At 54.9% G+C, this 14,550-nt stretch overlaps 4 protein-coding genes across 4 annotated transcripts; 1 reads left to right on the top strand and 3 right to left on the bottom strand.

Annotated features, from left to right (window-relative positions):
• Positions 1-577: 577 nt before the first annotated feature.
• On the bottom strand, positions 578-6,714 carry N0V96_003718 (uncharacterized protein; the record flags this gene model as incomplete). Its single annotated transcript, XM_065756924.1, has 5 exons — positions 578-2,130; positions 3,852-4,812; positions 5,199-5,792; positions 5,845-6,558; positions 6,619-6,714. 5 exons carry the CDS (start codon positions 6,712-6,714, stop codon positions 578-580), a joined length of 3,918 nt encoding a protein of 1,305 aa, XP_065614691.1.
• An 815-nt stretch (positions 6,715-7,529) lies between these two features.
• On the bottom strand, positions 7,530-8,391 carry N0V96_003717 (uncharacterized protein; the record flags this gene model as incomplete). Its single annotated transcript, XM_065756923.1, has 2 exons — positions 7,530-8,097; positions 8,150-8,391. 2 exons carry the CDS (start codon positions 8,389-8,391, stop codon positions 7,530-7,532), a joined length of 810 nt encoding a protein of 269 aa, XP_065614690.1.
• Positions 8,392-9,449: 1,058 nt separating this feature from the next.
• Positions 9,450-11,264, top strand: N0V96_003716 (uncharacterized protein; the record flags this gene model as incomplete). Its single annotated transcript, XM_053190632.1, has 3 exons — positions 9,450-9,879; positions 9,929-11,118; positions 11,172-11,264. The coding sequence occupies 3 exons, from the start codon at positions 9,450-9,452 to the stop codon at positions 11,262-11,264; spliced, it is 1,713 nt and encodes a 570-aa protein (XP_053052041.1).
• Positions 11,265-12,121: 857 nt separating this feature from the next.
• On the bottom strand, positions 12,122-13,842 carry N0V96_003715 (uncharacterized protein; the record flags this gene model as incomplete). The annotated part of the gene is made up of 2 exons (XM_053190633.1): positions 12,122-12,432; positions 12,489-13,842. 2 exons carry the CDS (start codon positions 13,840-13,842, stop codon positions 12,122-12,124), a joined length of 1,665 nt encoding a protein of 554 aa, XP_053052042.1.
• Between the last annotated feature and the right edge of the window lie 708 nt (positions 13,843-14,550).

The following is a 14,550-nucleotide window of genomic DNA, read 5'->3' as shown; positions in this document are numbered from 1 at the left end:
AACCTGGTTTGCTCTTTAGCGGTCGGGTGACTTGGGTTACTAACCCTATATACATGTGTTTGTCAACAAGCAGCGCTTGACTGAGGACTTGTGTCTATCAAGTCTGCATTGTGGAGCTCGGCGAGGCTAGCTGAGGTGCATGCCCCCTTCATTGTTTGACGGCAAGTCCATGTCCCGACTGTTGGGCTCAGGCCTCTACTACGAAGGCTCAGCTTTACAATCAGGCAGGTGAGCTTTGGACTGAGTTCGGGATTTATCACATTCCCTCTCCAAAGTATGTGAGAAATCTCCATATCGAACCTGGGCAAAGACTTGGTGTGTCCTAGAGATTCTCCAAAGGAAGGAACCTTGACAACAGCTTGCGCTATTACCAAGACGACTTGCGATTCATAAAAACGTGGCTTTCGAGCGCCTGATTTTGAACGAATGCAAATACTAAAGTAGCTATATTCTCAGAACATGCCTTGTGTCGTATACATCGGCATCACATTGGTATCATCATACAGAAGTAAACAATATACAAAATAAGAAACATTAGAAACCATCCGCTCCACTCCTCCTCAAGACTGAACCGCAACTACTTCATGTCCACGGGGGGAGTGACGACAATGGTATCCGGACTCGCTCCCGCAAAATCAACATCCGGCGGCGACAGCATCATTCCCGCATCGCCGTCGTCCAGCTGTAACGACTTCTTTGGCGTCTCGGACGCCTCGCGGATCTGGCTTAGTCGCCACTTAGTCGCCTCAACCTGCGGAGTAGAAGGCAGCACCGGTGCCGCCGATATTGCCACCCCTTGACCTGACCCCGTCGCCGCCGTGGAAGCCGACGAGTCGGATTGCACAACGACACCCTGCAGAGGCACCGTTTCCGGCCTCTGCTGCTGCCGGGCGACGATGTCTTGTAACCTGGCGTCGAAGGAAAGGAGATTCGCGGCCAGGCCCCTGACGCCGTCGCCGATGAGCTCCGGGTGGTCCCAGGCTACGAGGCCTGGACGTCCTCCCGGTATTGGTACGCGACGGATGTGGACGGCGTTGTACGAGACGTTGGCCCAGGCGGGGCAGACGTACGGATTCGGGGCAGGCTGCGGCGAGACGGTATCGACGACATCGTTTCGGGGTTGCGTCTGGGCTTCTAGGTCGTCGTCCGCGATTCGTCGCCCGCCGGATACTTCCACGGCCTCTCCGGCTCCCGAGAAAACTGTAATGGCCACGTTGGGTTTCTTGGTCGGCTTTGAAAGCGGCGGTGTCGTCTCGTGGTGCGTCAGACAGCGCGCCCAGAGGCGCATCGCCGCCTCTGGCCCGGGGAGCCAGGCCGTCTGGGTGAAGGTGATGATCTCGGCAGCCGAGAACTCCTTCTTGGCCCCGAGGACGCGGATGACTTTGAGGACGAGGGCAAGGAGGCCCACGGGGGAGTCACACAGCGCAAAGGACGTTGTGTTTGGCTCCACTAGAGTACTGCCTGCGCCGGCCTGGAGTGAAGTAGGAAGAGAGCGCCTCCCTCCGGCTAAGATGTGGCTGGCGTGGGTTTCCTCGTCGAGGGAGCGGAGGTCCTCGCTCTGGTAGCCTAGGATGGGCGCGTGGAAGAATTTAGCGAGGGACCACTTCATCCACTCGAGGGGTGCGTCCTTGAGCGTCGGCGCCGCGAGGGACGGGCTGATGAAGTGTGCGCCGAGGCAGCTGCTGGGGTGGTGGCGGGCTAGGTTGTCCGCGAGCTTCCAGTCGATTTGCGCGGGGCTGGAGGCCGCGGATGCGGTGTTGGAGACGAGGTAGTGCGGGTACGAGAGGCGTGTCATGAGCGTGTTGAGGAGGTCGGTTGTCGTCGGGATGACAGAGGCGTCGTTGGAGGGGAGGGCATCGCTGAAGCCGAGGCCGGGGAGGGAGGGGATGACGACGTGGAAGGGCTGTTGCTGCTGCTCCCCGTCTGTGGTTGATGATCCGGGTTCGGTGAGCGGCTGGATGAGGTGGCCGAGGGAGAGGTTCGTGAATGGGAATGGGGGTATCAGGAGGAGGGGGATGGCGTTGCTGTGCGAGGATCTGACGTGGATGAAGTGAAGACGAACGGGCGAGGATGAACCTGGCGGGGTGATGGCTGTGCGGAACTGGGGTAGTTGATTGTTGAAGGCAGTTTCTTGTTCTCGCCAGTCGTACTTTTCGAGCCTGCGATGGGTTAGAAGACTCTCTATATGAGTCAATGCCTCTTCCTCCGTCAAACTGATCACTTGGACGGGATCAAGTAAGACTTCGACTTACCAAAAGTCAATGAGCGGTTCGATTCGAGACTTTGGCTCCCACCAGTCCCGAGACTTGTTGGGTTCTGAGGGCTCATGAGGAAGTCTCGTGAGCTCCAGTTTCTGTTTAGTAAGATCGAGATATTTGCTGGACACCTTTCATTCGAACAACAACTTCATGTTAGCCGGGAAAGCTCGACACCCTTCATCCTCATACCCAAACCAGCCCTCTTTTCACCTCAGCCTCTGGGAGTCCTCACATGTATGCGGTAAGGACTGATCTCATCTCCCGCCAGGCCAGCGGCGCCCGAGTCGTGAGTGTTGGCCATGTTAAGAGTCAATTGGCATCATACGCGCGTAAGTGTGCCGGCGGGACTCATATGAAAATATTAAAACCGCCTTCGCCCAGTATTGAGCGGAAACACCGGAAAGTAAACAAGTTGCAACAGCAACAGCACACGGGGAGGGTCTTATTGAGTAATCGTAGCCAGAAACCAGGAATAGCGGGTGCAAGTAAGGCTAGACGGGGAAATCCATCAACAAGGTTAAGCGAGCCGAAACTATTTAATACAACCTTCTCTTAAGCCTGAGAAACAAAATCCCATCCTGCATTGTCTCATTACCTACCTACTAATGGTCCGGGACTTTGATAAAGTGCCATGTCCTGGTGGTCCACCGTCTTTGCAACCGAAGAGAGAGACCGCACTTCCATGTCGTTCGAGGTGTGGCGTTGTGGCTTGAACTCTCCTCCTTGCTTCCCAGGCGGCCTCTGAATGGGCGATCTGGGCAGCGGGAGGGGTCTAGAACCGTAGAACAGGTACGCGCTGGGCAAGCTTGTGGCGGTGCGTACGAATCCCTGGACAAGCTCGGAAATGATCACCGCTTTTTGCTAGATTGTGCCAGGTACAGAGTTGCATCAGTCGCCAGGTTTGGGCCGTCTGCCAACACACTCATGGGCGAAGGGCCCGTTATAACGGCTCATTGGTCATGCTAAAGTCCTCATTCCCTGCTCATTGGAATGGCGCTCTCGCCACGTCAAGCCACACCTTTCAACTTGACAACCGCGTGCCGCCATGCCGCCTCCCGTCGATGTTCTCAGAGCATTCAACGGAGTTGAGTCACGGATACTTCGGTTCCTTCTGGTCTTGTTGGCACTTTGAAATCACACACCGAGTGAAAGATGATTGGATAGATTGTAACTCCCACCGCCTGCCAATGCCTGTTCAATCCCGCTTCAACTACACACGCGTCGTTTGCCACGGCTCACTACCTTGACGCGATCTCGGTACCTGATTCCTGTCCTGACGCCGCCCTCTTGATCTATGGCGCGATTAGCACCCTCCTGAACTCGCGACCTCATCTTCTACCGATCTGTTCCTCCTTCACCGACCCTTTGCTACGCAAGGATCGACATTCGCTATTGTGGTATGACTGCTTCTGTGACGGGCCTTCAGCCTGCAGTAGTGTTCCTATCGTGCTTTGGCATCTTCCCCTGAGCCTCGTCTTCGGGTGTCAAATGATCTAACCAAGGCCCTCGCGGCCCCGCATCAGAGGACCAGACAAAGATGTTGGAAAACCTCCCCTCTGTAAGCCTCATCGCGTTATCATCCTGGACGCTGACTGGCTGCTGGCGGTGTACCTCCAGGGCCTCGCAGGTTCATAGCACCGATTCGGGACACGATATTGCTTCCCACAGCATCGACGGCTCCCCTGGGCGATGCCAGACTTGGTCCTTGAGGTGCAGTCTCTTGGACCCTGAACAGCTTGATCGCTGTACCATTCCAAATTCCAACTGTGCCCTTCGAGATTTGAATTTCGCTACTAAAAACGAAGCCCCACAACAGCGATTCGTACCATCCTAGTGAGAGCTGCGACCACTCGAAGGAGTGCACCCGTGGTGGTGTTGGGTCAACTCCCACCAACTTGATTTCTTGGATCTTTAAAAGTGTCTCTCGGTTTGCAGACTCTCCTGCAAGAGCTTGCCTGGGCAACAGAGCTGTCACCTGCTGAATCACGGTAAGAATGGTGTGAAGAGGCAGTTCTGGTAACCAGCTTTCAATCCAATTGGCTGTTGGCTCAAAGCCGCCGGATTGTGACTGTCCGCTTGCAGAATAGCCACCCAGACTTGTGGTGCTGTTTTGCCTGGAGAAGTTGCTCATGCCGGCAGGCATCTTGCCTCTGGCCTTTTCTGACATACCCCGGAGTTGTGTTGGAACGGCGTCTTCCACCACTGATGCTTGTGACGATGCCACAGATGGGTTCTCGCTGGTGGTTGACTGGGCTGGCGTTGGGCGATGGTCCTCGTCCTCGCTATCGTCCTCGTCATCACCAATCGCGAACGTACCGTCCTCTTCCGGAACATCACTTAACGTCGGAGGTCGAGGATGAGATGTCGTTGGGCTTCGGATACTTTCTGCCGAGCTCCTCACAGAACTTGGCTCGAGCCCATCACCATTGGCTGCTGATTCTTTGCGGCGACGGTTTCGTCTCTCGATCTCCTCCTGACCACTCTCCAGGGTGAACGTCCGTAATGCTTCTATCCGCTTCTTATTGCGCAGGATTGCGAAAACGAGCTCGGGGTTCTCTGTTTAGACGTTAGTATAATGTTTTCCACAAGATCCGGGTAGCCAGGAGATTGCCAGCATTGCATTTCCCAGCTGACATAGAGGCATACTTTGGTAGTTGTGTTCGACAATGGAATTTATCGACTCCAATAGTGACCTTAATAAATCGTGATTGCTGTCGTTTGCGAGGAGGAAGGAAGGTGAGGACATGGACGAAAATAGTTGCAGGAGCTTTGAGCCAGATGCCGAGCTCAGCCCCTCTAAATAGGGGGCAATGTTATTGATGACAGCCATGAGAGCCGGGTATATAGCTGTCAGTCTGCCTTGACTCGTGGTGATGAGATTGTAGATGGACTTGGTTTTATTAGCTGAGATCGACACAATTGCAGCAGAATCTCTCTTACGTGTATCAGGAAGTCCGCATGAGTGCCACTAAAGCCAGGTATCCTGATAGTCAAAGGCAGGCTGTCCTGGCCCTCGAATCTTCTGTTCAGATTGGTGCCAAAGTTTTTCTCAACACTCAGCGTCTGCAGCAGAAAAGCACACATCCTCACAACACCTTGCTTGGATGCGTCATTCTTGTACTCCAGAGCATAGAAAAGAGTGAGCACGACAAAATCATGGACCCGCTCAGTATCGATGATGAACGACCTGAATCTCTTGTTGCACTGAGTGATTTCCCAAAAGAGCATAATGATCTCTGGCGCAAATCTGGCATTGGTCTGCCCACTGGGAAGATACGAGCTCTTCTCATGGAGCGGCTGGTTGAGAATCCGTGTCATGCCATCGACGATGAACTGAAAGTCTTGTGGCCGATGGAGTCTGCCAAGGAAGTGGCGGTAATAGTTCTTGGGAGTCGTGCCGTTTTGCTCGGGAATTGGGTACAACAGGAACACTAGCAAAAGCTGGAGTGTGTATGTCACCAGTATCTGCTTCTCGTCCTTGAAGACCAGGGTATTGTATGGTACACGCCAGGTAGCTGGATTGTACTTGAGGGTCTACGTCTGTCAGCATGAAGCCAAGCGGTAGAGAATAAGATGCTTCGCATACAGTGTTGAGCAACGAGCACAAGACTGATAGCACGACCTGCTTATCGGGGCACGTGCAGATATGTGTCAAGGCTCGAATTCCTCTCTGCGGAAGCACGTTTGATGACATGTACATGCTCTGGCTGGTCATGGTAAGTAGCAGGCGGAGTATCTCGCTACGATTGCTCTCGAATTCTTTGGTGGTCGCCACTGATGTGTTGCAGCCTACACCACTCTGCCAGATGGCGTATGACACTTTCGGCCGCCCACTAGGCTGCCTCGGCAGAGTGAGGTCGGAGAAGAATAGTAAGTCGACCAAGGTGTCGATAAGCTCTTCGGCGAGGGGTTTGGCATCTTCGAAGTCTTCATTCTCGTTCTTGGGTGGTTTCTGGCCTTCCTGAGCCCCGTCAAACAGTACTTCGGCGGCAATCGCAGACTGCCTAGTTCTCTTTCTCCGCGCACCCCAGAAGAACCGCTCCTCCCATGCTGCAAGATTATCTGCCTCGTAGATGAAGGGAAGGATGCGCGTCAGGACGCGGACGCAATTGAGAGCATCGCGTTCGGGGGCGATTTCGGGATCGGGGAACGAAGGATGGTGGCGCAGGATGAACAGGCGTGATGTTAATGCAAGTATTAGAGTTTCTAAATTCTCTAGGGCCTTGTCTCGAGTGCGACGAATATCGGCGGGGGCGAAGAGGCTGAAGATATCCTCGGAGGATTCGGGAAGCTCCCAAAACTACACGTGCGGGCTGGGTCAGTATCACGGGCAAAGAGGACACCTCACGAGCTGACATACAGAAGTCCAGTAGGGATCATCGGCGGGAATGTGTCGCTCTTCAGAAAGCCTGAAGATGCCTTTCTTGAAGACAAGCTTCGAATCGCTGGCGCCCATGTTGTCACAGAGGGGGCATACTATCCGTCGAAATGTTTCTGACGGAAAGAAAGAAGCTTGGGAGGTCGACGGTTCAGTGTTCCAGACACCAGATTCCCAGAGGCGCACTGAGTGCTACGTAATGGCGGAAGAGCGGGTCGTGGATTGATGTTTGGCCAATGAAGGGGGAAGAGCGGGGTGGCAGTTCGCCGTACCTACTGTGTATCTCAAAAGTCCACGTCCCCGTTCCCGTTTCCCATTCTCCGTGCCAGACCTCCATGCCGAGGTACGTACCTCCCTTAACTTTAAGGACTTATGCACCTAAGGTAAGGTGCCTTCGAATTGGATAGCTCTTGAAGCTCATAAGCCTCGCCGAAACAACCAAGTCGCAGACTGCAATCATCTCTCTGATTCCTAGTACTTTTAGCTGGAGCTGCAGTTTCTCAATTCCTCCGACCCTCCGGATCGGCTATGCTTAGAATGCTGGCCTGTTGCCCGATCAGCTACCTTATCCTGAAGCTTGACACGTGAACAGACTGGAGCTACTGCAACCAAGTAAGGTACCTTAGGGACGCAATGATACAGGTCCTTTACTTCAGATTGAGACAGGACCCTTGAACTTCAGTTCCTCGATTGGTTTATATGACCCACACCGAAATTTATGTATAGTCTGGGGTCTTTTTGACTTTATTGTAGGGCATCTAGTCAGCCTTTGTCTCCACCCCATGAGAAACATTACACCCAAACGCCTTTCGCGAGGTATCCATCCCACTGACTGAAGTCATTCATCTTCCAAATCCCCTCTAGACCCTGAGAGCACATTGCGCTGTCGTCGCCTAGTGCATCCAGGTACCGCCTGACGATCTCCTCCCTCTCTCGTAAAGCCACTTGTTGTTCAGTCCCACGCTGGTGCGCTTTCCGGCAGAGGGGCTTGGCGTTCCCGGATCAGGGAAGAGGGAAGATGCAGTGCTCGCTCCCAGGTTCGTAGAAGAGCCGAAGGATGATCTCCGGTTGCTGTTCAAGCTGGCCGAGAACTTGGAAGGGCTGTTGTGAAGGGGCGAAGGAGAGTAGGATTGTCCGTTTCCATTAAAGGAGCTCCCAAGAGCCGGGCTGCCTCTGCCGGAAAGGGGGGAGCCAGAGAAGCTTCGGTTGCTTGCAGGTGAACCTGCCAGCGAAGGTGTTCGCGAGTAACGTGGCGGGGTGCTGTAAACAGCATCGGGCGTGGCTGCTGCAGAACTGGGCGGCAGTCCAAGAAGTTGGCGCTGAGCTGGCGTTAGGGGAATGTCGGAAAGATCGTCGGCCGATCGGAGCAGAGGCAACATAGCCATGCCAATGTTGACCAGCGGAATGAGCTGGATCAGATAGTATGCCCAGCCCAGGTATGACCGCAAGGAGCTACTAAACCTGCTCAGATAGTTAGCAGTGGTCGCACTCGTAAAGTCACTGAAGGGCGTACCATTGTGTAGGAATGTATGAGCGTGACAAGATCTGGGACAACCAGAGACTGAGAAGAAAGCCAATGTTCAGAGCTATTCTTCTAACGTTCTTTTCGGAAAATGTCGTTGCGTTCCGCCGTCTTGTGATCTCATTCAGGCGTGGATGTCTCCATGTGCCAGGACTGTCGACAATAGGGGTGGGCTTTTGCGGCGTCGATCTGACGGGCGTGCTGACAGCAGCTCGGCTTGCCGACGAAGACATTGTTGCAGAAAAGACTGACGAGACTGAGAGGTGAGGTCGAGGAGTAACGTCGTCGTGCGGTGACCACAGTCAGGGTCAAAGCCTGTTGCGCAAGAGTTAGTTCCAGTAATTTGCAGGTCTACACATCCGTCCGTCATGGGCAATGCGACTTACTCTTCCGGCCGATTTCGCAAACCTGTTTTTTTGTTAGTAAAGGGTCTCTTAGACGCTGCGCTGTCGCCGAGCGCTCGCGTGCTTCAATGCGCCGCTTCAAGTCGGGTTGTCGATGGTGATGGATGCGGCAAGATACATTGGCTGCAGCATCTGGCAAAGCAGTGGCAGAAAAACAACACTCCAGCCACACGGACCACAGCAACCGGCAGGGAGCGGTCTGTTGCGAGGTGGATACCTGTGCTCCTGCCTAGTGGGGGATGTGGCTTGCTCTTGCCGTTTCTTAGGAGCAGGTAAGGTACGTACCACTCGCAGCTCACCTCAGGGTGCAATGGTCCCCTAAGTATCTCAAAGTACCTCGTCAAAGTGTCTTACATACCTTATGCCGCCGCGGATCGCTTGAGTCTTCTCGAGACGCGAGGCAGCCTTAGAAAGAGTACCTGAAGATACAGAGAAGTGCAGCTTTGAGGTCGGAAACACTTGGTCAGACTTTCCGCAGCTTAGGGACTCCCATGCTGACTACGCAGAAAGGCAGGCCGGCCGGAAACACGCAGTGTGCAAGCTGTCCGGCTGTTGGGGAATCCTGCACGCGGCACGAGTAAGGTACCTCACCCAGCTCGCTTTCGAGAAGCAGTCGCAACAGCGGAAGCCGGGGGGGACGTCAGATCCCCGCCGTTGACTGCCAGCACAACCCACCTCAAGGCTCAGCAACAAGAAACCTCCGAGCTCGAGCTCCGCGGCACTGCCTCACCTCATGCTTTTCCCTTTTGTTAACCCTCCGAGCTTTCCATGCGGGCCACGTAAAGCCTTTTGCCGTTTTGCTTCCACCAGCACTCATACTCCTCAACTGACGACGAACCCAGGAGCTCGACCCGTCTCGCATTACTCCTACCATCGCGCCGCCCAAGATGGGCTTCTTTGACAACATCATGCACCAGATGGACGAGGGCGTTTCGGGCTTCTTCGGACAATGGAACGTTTACACTACTGCCCTCGTCACTTTTCTCGTCGCCATCGTTACCTACCGAATCGTCTCTAGCCAGGATCCCGACACCCATCCCATGCTGCTTGCCCGTCAAGCCCAAGGCTCTCCTGTCCGCCAACCAGCTGAATCTCCCGTCTACCGATCCCATTCTGCCCCTCATGGCATGCCCCTGAACAGCGGACTCAACGTTAAGGACCCCGGTGCTTCGAAGTGGGCGAGAGGACGTGACGGAGATCTTCGGGATATCTGGAGGAGAGCGGCGACTGGCGCCTCGGAGGAAGGCAAGCCTGTTGTAGGCAAGGGCCGCTTGTTGACGGTACTGGGCTCCGAGAACGTTATCGAGCACCAACTTGGTGAGTACCCTTCTTTTGCGCCGTGATCAACTTCTCTAATGTCGCGCAGATGACATCACTCGTCAAATCAACCTCATCGGACAACACATTCACGAGCAGGGCGGCATCCGAGTCGCCGTTTACCTGCCAAACTCTATCGAGCTTTTGGTGACGCTTTTCGCCTGCAGTTTCTACCCGAACCTCACAGCCATCCTGATCCCATTTGATGTGTCAGACGAGGAACTTGTAATGATGCTCCGCCGTTCTGCCGCCGATACCGTTATAACAGCCCCTGGCGCGTTCCCCTTCGACTCGGTCGTCAAGGCGTACCCCGCACTCCGCCAACTCATCTGGGTTGTAGATGAGGGAAGTTCCCACATGGACTGGAATGAAGTTCCCGAAGGCATGGGCGGCAGTGTCAACGTTGCGACATGGCAAGAGATCCTCCGTGATGCGCCAGTCGATGCCGCGAGAGAGGTGCCCCCCGTTGACAAGGAAATTGAACCGAAGGACGTGGTGACTTTCTGGCAATCCAAGCCTGGAACCATGGAAGAGATGGTGCGCTTCACTCAGTCCAACTTGGTTGCCGGTGTTGCCGCCCAACTCGCCGCGATCCCAACTACCCAACGCCTCAGTCCCTCCGATCTGTTCCTCCCTGCCGACTCTCTCACAAACATCCACACATTAATTCTCACATTGGCTGCCCTGTTCTCCAACTCCTCTGTGGCCCTCAACTCAGTGGCTGGAAAGGTCACGGACTTGGCTCTGGCTACCCAGGGAGTTGCTCCTACAGTATTGGTGTCCACTCCCGAGACTCTGTTGAAGACCCACCAGGAGGCTACTAACCGCCTGACCTCTGCTTTGGCCAAGGTTGCTCACTGGGCCCAGTCTCGCAGTCTCACAGAGAGTGGTGTGATGCCCGTTGCATCCGCCGCGGCTCGTTTCAACAGCGCATCTCGACCAGCCATCGGCAAGACTCCTGGAAAGCTGCGTCTTCTTTACGTCGCGGATAGGGTCGGTGCTGGCTCGCCGCCTTTGTCGTCACGAGAACTTTCCGATCTTCGCATTTTCACAGGCGCCAGGGTCATCTATGCTTTGGCCGCACCCAAGGTCGCCGGAGCCGTCGCGCAGACTGGTTACTACGATTATAGAGTACATGAGGATAAGCAGTCGCACTTCGGTCCTCCCCTGACGAGCACTGAGATCCTATTGAGAGACACGGCCGAGTATAAGAATGCCGATCAGGAATATCAGGGAGAGGTGAGCTTGATGGTCTTTCAAATCTTGGTCACACAACTAACGCTGCAATCCAGATCATTGTTCGAGGTCCTTGTGTTGCAGGCAATGAGGCCACCATCAAGGCTACAGGCAAGATCCGGGATGACAACACGTTGGCATATGTATAGAAATATTCGTGTACAAAGCCTCCTTGATATGTAGCTGAGCCCATGGATGTGGGACAGACACAATCTGATTCATATTTTCACATCTCATCCTTTATCAAAGGATTCCTCGCATCTTCCATTTAAACGGTCTTTTATGTGCGCATTTGGTTCTGCCAAGGAATGATCTACTGCCGGTGAATCGCTTTATCTTGCTGCCGATGTGGCCGACACCAGACCCTTCGATATCATGCATCATTCACGTGGCTCGTGGCACACTACTGTCCTCACTGCCAGCATGCTTGAGCTTTATTCAGTCTTAACGCTCGAAGGCGGGCATCTACAGATCCGGCCAAATCAGCGACGGTGACGCTCTAGATTACTTGCTAAGATGACGCTTTTGCCCTTCTTTGCAATGAGTTAACTTTAATGCTCATCCTCACCGTGCGCAGTGCAACAAGCTACCACCAAGCCAAGGATGTAGGGAAATGCGTAGAAAACCACATCAATACTTACACAGCTTCTAGTAGCTACTTGACTGCCCTAGCAGGCAAAATAAAAAATGGAGAAGTAGACGAAAATTGCAAAAGCTCAGCTCCCTATAGGGAGCCTACGAAAGATCCGAGGAGACTCTTACCAGCCTCAAGTGTAACGGGACAAGGATTTTTACTAGAACAAGACGGGACTCGAACCCGGGACCCATGGGTGCGGAGCTATTCGAACTCAGGTAGGACATTCTCCGCTACGTCACGGGCCTTGGTGATAGTAACAAGCAAATTTATTTCTTATAGAGGGTATCGAGGCGGCGACGGGCGGTGTGTGTGTATGTGTAAGTGAACCTGAGGCTGTTACTCAACAAGTCACGCGACCCCCGTCTCATCTCATCTTCTTTCCAAGGTCGAGTGGAGAACATGCTGCCTCATCAAGGAGATGAATACGAGGGCGAGGATGGACAGCCCGAGCATTGTGTACCAGACGCTGCCGAAGGCCTCCCGGAAAGAGTCAATCACTCCCGGCTTCCACCCGGGCGGGAGGTTCTTGAGCTCGTCGAGGTCGTCTCTGATGCGGCCGATGATCTCGGCGGCGTTGGGGTAGTCGCCGAAGCGTTCCCATAGCTTGACTCTCAGCACGTTCTGGTAGACGGCGGAACCGATGGTGATGCCGATGGTGCCCCCGAGACTGCGGGCCAGGTCTATAAATTTCATTAGTCTATGCGGATGGCTTTCCACATAACCCAGGATGACTTACATGTTGCTGACGTGATGACTGCTTGCTGCGAATGGTCGACAGCAGCAATGCAGCCGAGCAGCGTAATGGTCAACATGGCTCCGTAGCCTCCGCCCACCAAAAAGAAGACAACATAGTTGACCCATGCGGGCGTGTTCTCGTTGAACTGCGTGAGGATGATGATGCCGGTGTTGAAGAGAACCAGGGCGCTGATTCCTGGGATCACGTATTTCCCGGTCCGCTTCATGATGTAGCCGGCGCCGACAGACATGATGGAGACGCCTAGTGGTGACGTCAAGATCCGGAGGCCCGCTTGCGTAGCCGAAAGCCCGTTGACCTGGAGGTAAAGCGGCACGTAAAAGATGGCCATCATCATGACCATGGTACACAGCAGGTTGGTCAGGCAGGCAGCGAGGATGGTGCGGTTCGCGAGCAGGCGGACGGGGATGATGGGCTGCTTGACCCTGCTCTCCCAGACGATGAAGCCGATGAAGGCCACGACGGAGAGGGGGATCGTGGTGAGCGGGAGGGGGTGAACCCAGGGAACTAGGTTCCCGCCTGCGTTGAGGCCGAGGAGGAGGAGTACGAGGAAGGATATGGTCAGGAAGACGCCGAAGAAGTCGATGCGCGCCAGGTAGGACTTGTCCGAGGCCTTGGGCGGGACCTTTACGAGGACGGCGACGAGGACGGCAGAGACGAGGACGGGGGGCACCTGGACGAGGAAGGCGAGGCGCCAGCCCATTGCAGTGTGGTCGTTGATGAGGCCGCCGAAGACGCCGCCGAGCATAGCGCCTGAGCCGTAGGCGATGTTGCCGATGCCCTGGTAGACGCCCCTCTGCCTCAGGGGGATGAGATCGGAGCCGAGAAAGGTGGAGATGGACATGAGCCCTCCGCCGCCGACGCCGGCCACGACGCGGCCAAAGATCATGACGGACTCGGTGCGAGCGAGGCCGCAGATGAGGTTGCCGGCCGCGAAGAAGAGGTTGCTGAAGACGAGGCCGGGACCGCGGCCAAATATGTCGGTCAGTCTGCCCGAGATGGGCTGGCAGGCGGCATTGGAGATGAGGTAGGCCGTGGCGAGCCAGCTCATGAGACTCAGGGACTTGAACTCGCTCGAGATGGGGCCGGAGAGGGTGGCGATGATTGTACTGTCGATGGCGCCGAGGAAGACGCCAAAATAGGAGGTGCCCAGGATGAGGGCTAGGCGGGTGCCGGAGACGGTCTCGGCGACGATGGTGGTCTCGTCGTCGTTGGCGGCGGCCGCGGTAGCGGTGCCATTGCTGGCGGTGTTGATGGTTCCGTTGAGCAGCGGTGTCGTTTCGGAGCTCTGCTCAGTGGCGGCCGGATGGCGCGTTTGCTCCTCGTCTGCCGTCATGTTTGATGGTGATGTTCTCCCCCCTCTGCTTCGGCTTCCAACCTAGGTTTCCCTTTACTGCCTTGACCGGTGCGGAGTTGAGCCCTTGAGAGTCATTCGTCAACGTCGCTGTCGATGTCTCGAAGGTGTAAATGACGTTCGTCCTATCAGGTCAATGCTTTTTCGTATTATCTGGATAAGCTTTCCGGCTTGTGTCTTATGTAATCTGAACGCTCCCGGAAACAGAATGTCATTGCTGAAGAAGATTCACAGTGACGAAACAGACAGCAGTTCCCCGGACCCCGAATCTCGGCGTGCGCCCCCTGGCAGCTGTGCCCGGCCGTCTGTCCGCAAAAGGCAACTGTGCAGCACGTCGAAGGCGGGCCGCCGGGCACTCTGGGTCTTGAGAGTCAGCACGGAGATAGACACGGCAGAGATGGAGAGATGTCAGCCACAAATGTATACGATAAGATGGGCGCTGACGCTGGAAGAAGTCTGCAGAAGAAGAGCGTAGAGGACGCCACATAGTAATCAGCCCCGGCTAATCTTCATTGAGTCTTGCCCAACGGCCCAAAGACCCTTCCACCGAAGAGTTTATTGGGTAAGTAATTCCCGAAGCATTGCGTATGCCTTCCTTATCTTACCCACCAGCGACACAACCTTGCAATCACGTCACTGCCGATGTCGGTGTGCCCTGTCGCTCCCTGTGCGGTGCGCCCTTGGGTTCTT

The sequence above is a fragment of the Colletotrichum fioriniae genome, assembly GCF_027942845.1.
Source record: "Colletotrichum fioriniae strain IMI 355084 chromosome Unknown scaffold_3, whole genome shotgun sequence".
NCBI classification, from domain to species: Eukaryota; Fungi; Ascomycota; class Sordariomycetes; order Glomerellales; family Glomerellaceae; genus Colletotrichum; species Colletotrichum fioriniae.
This window is presented reverse-complemented; position numbering and strand designations above follow the sequence as displayed.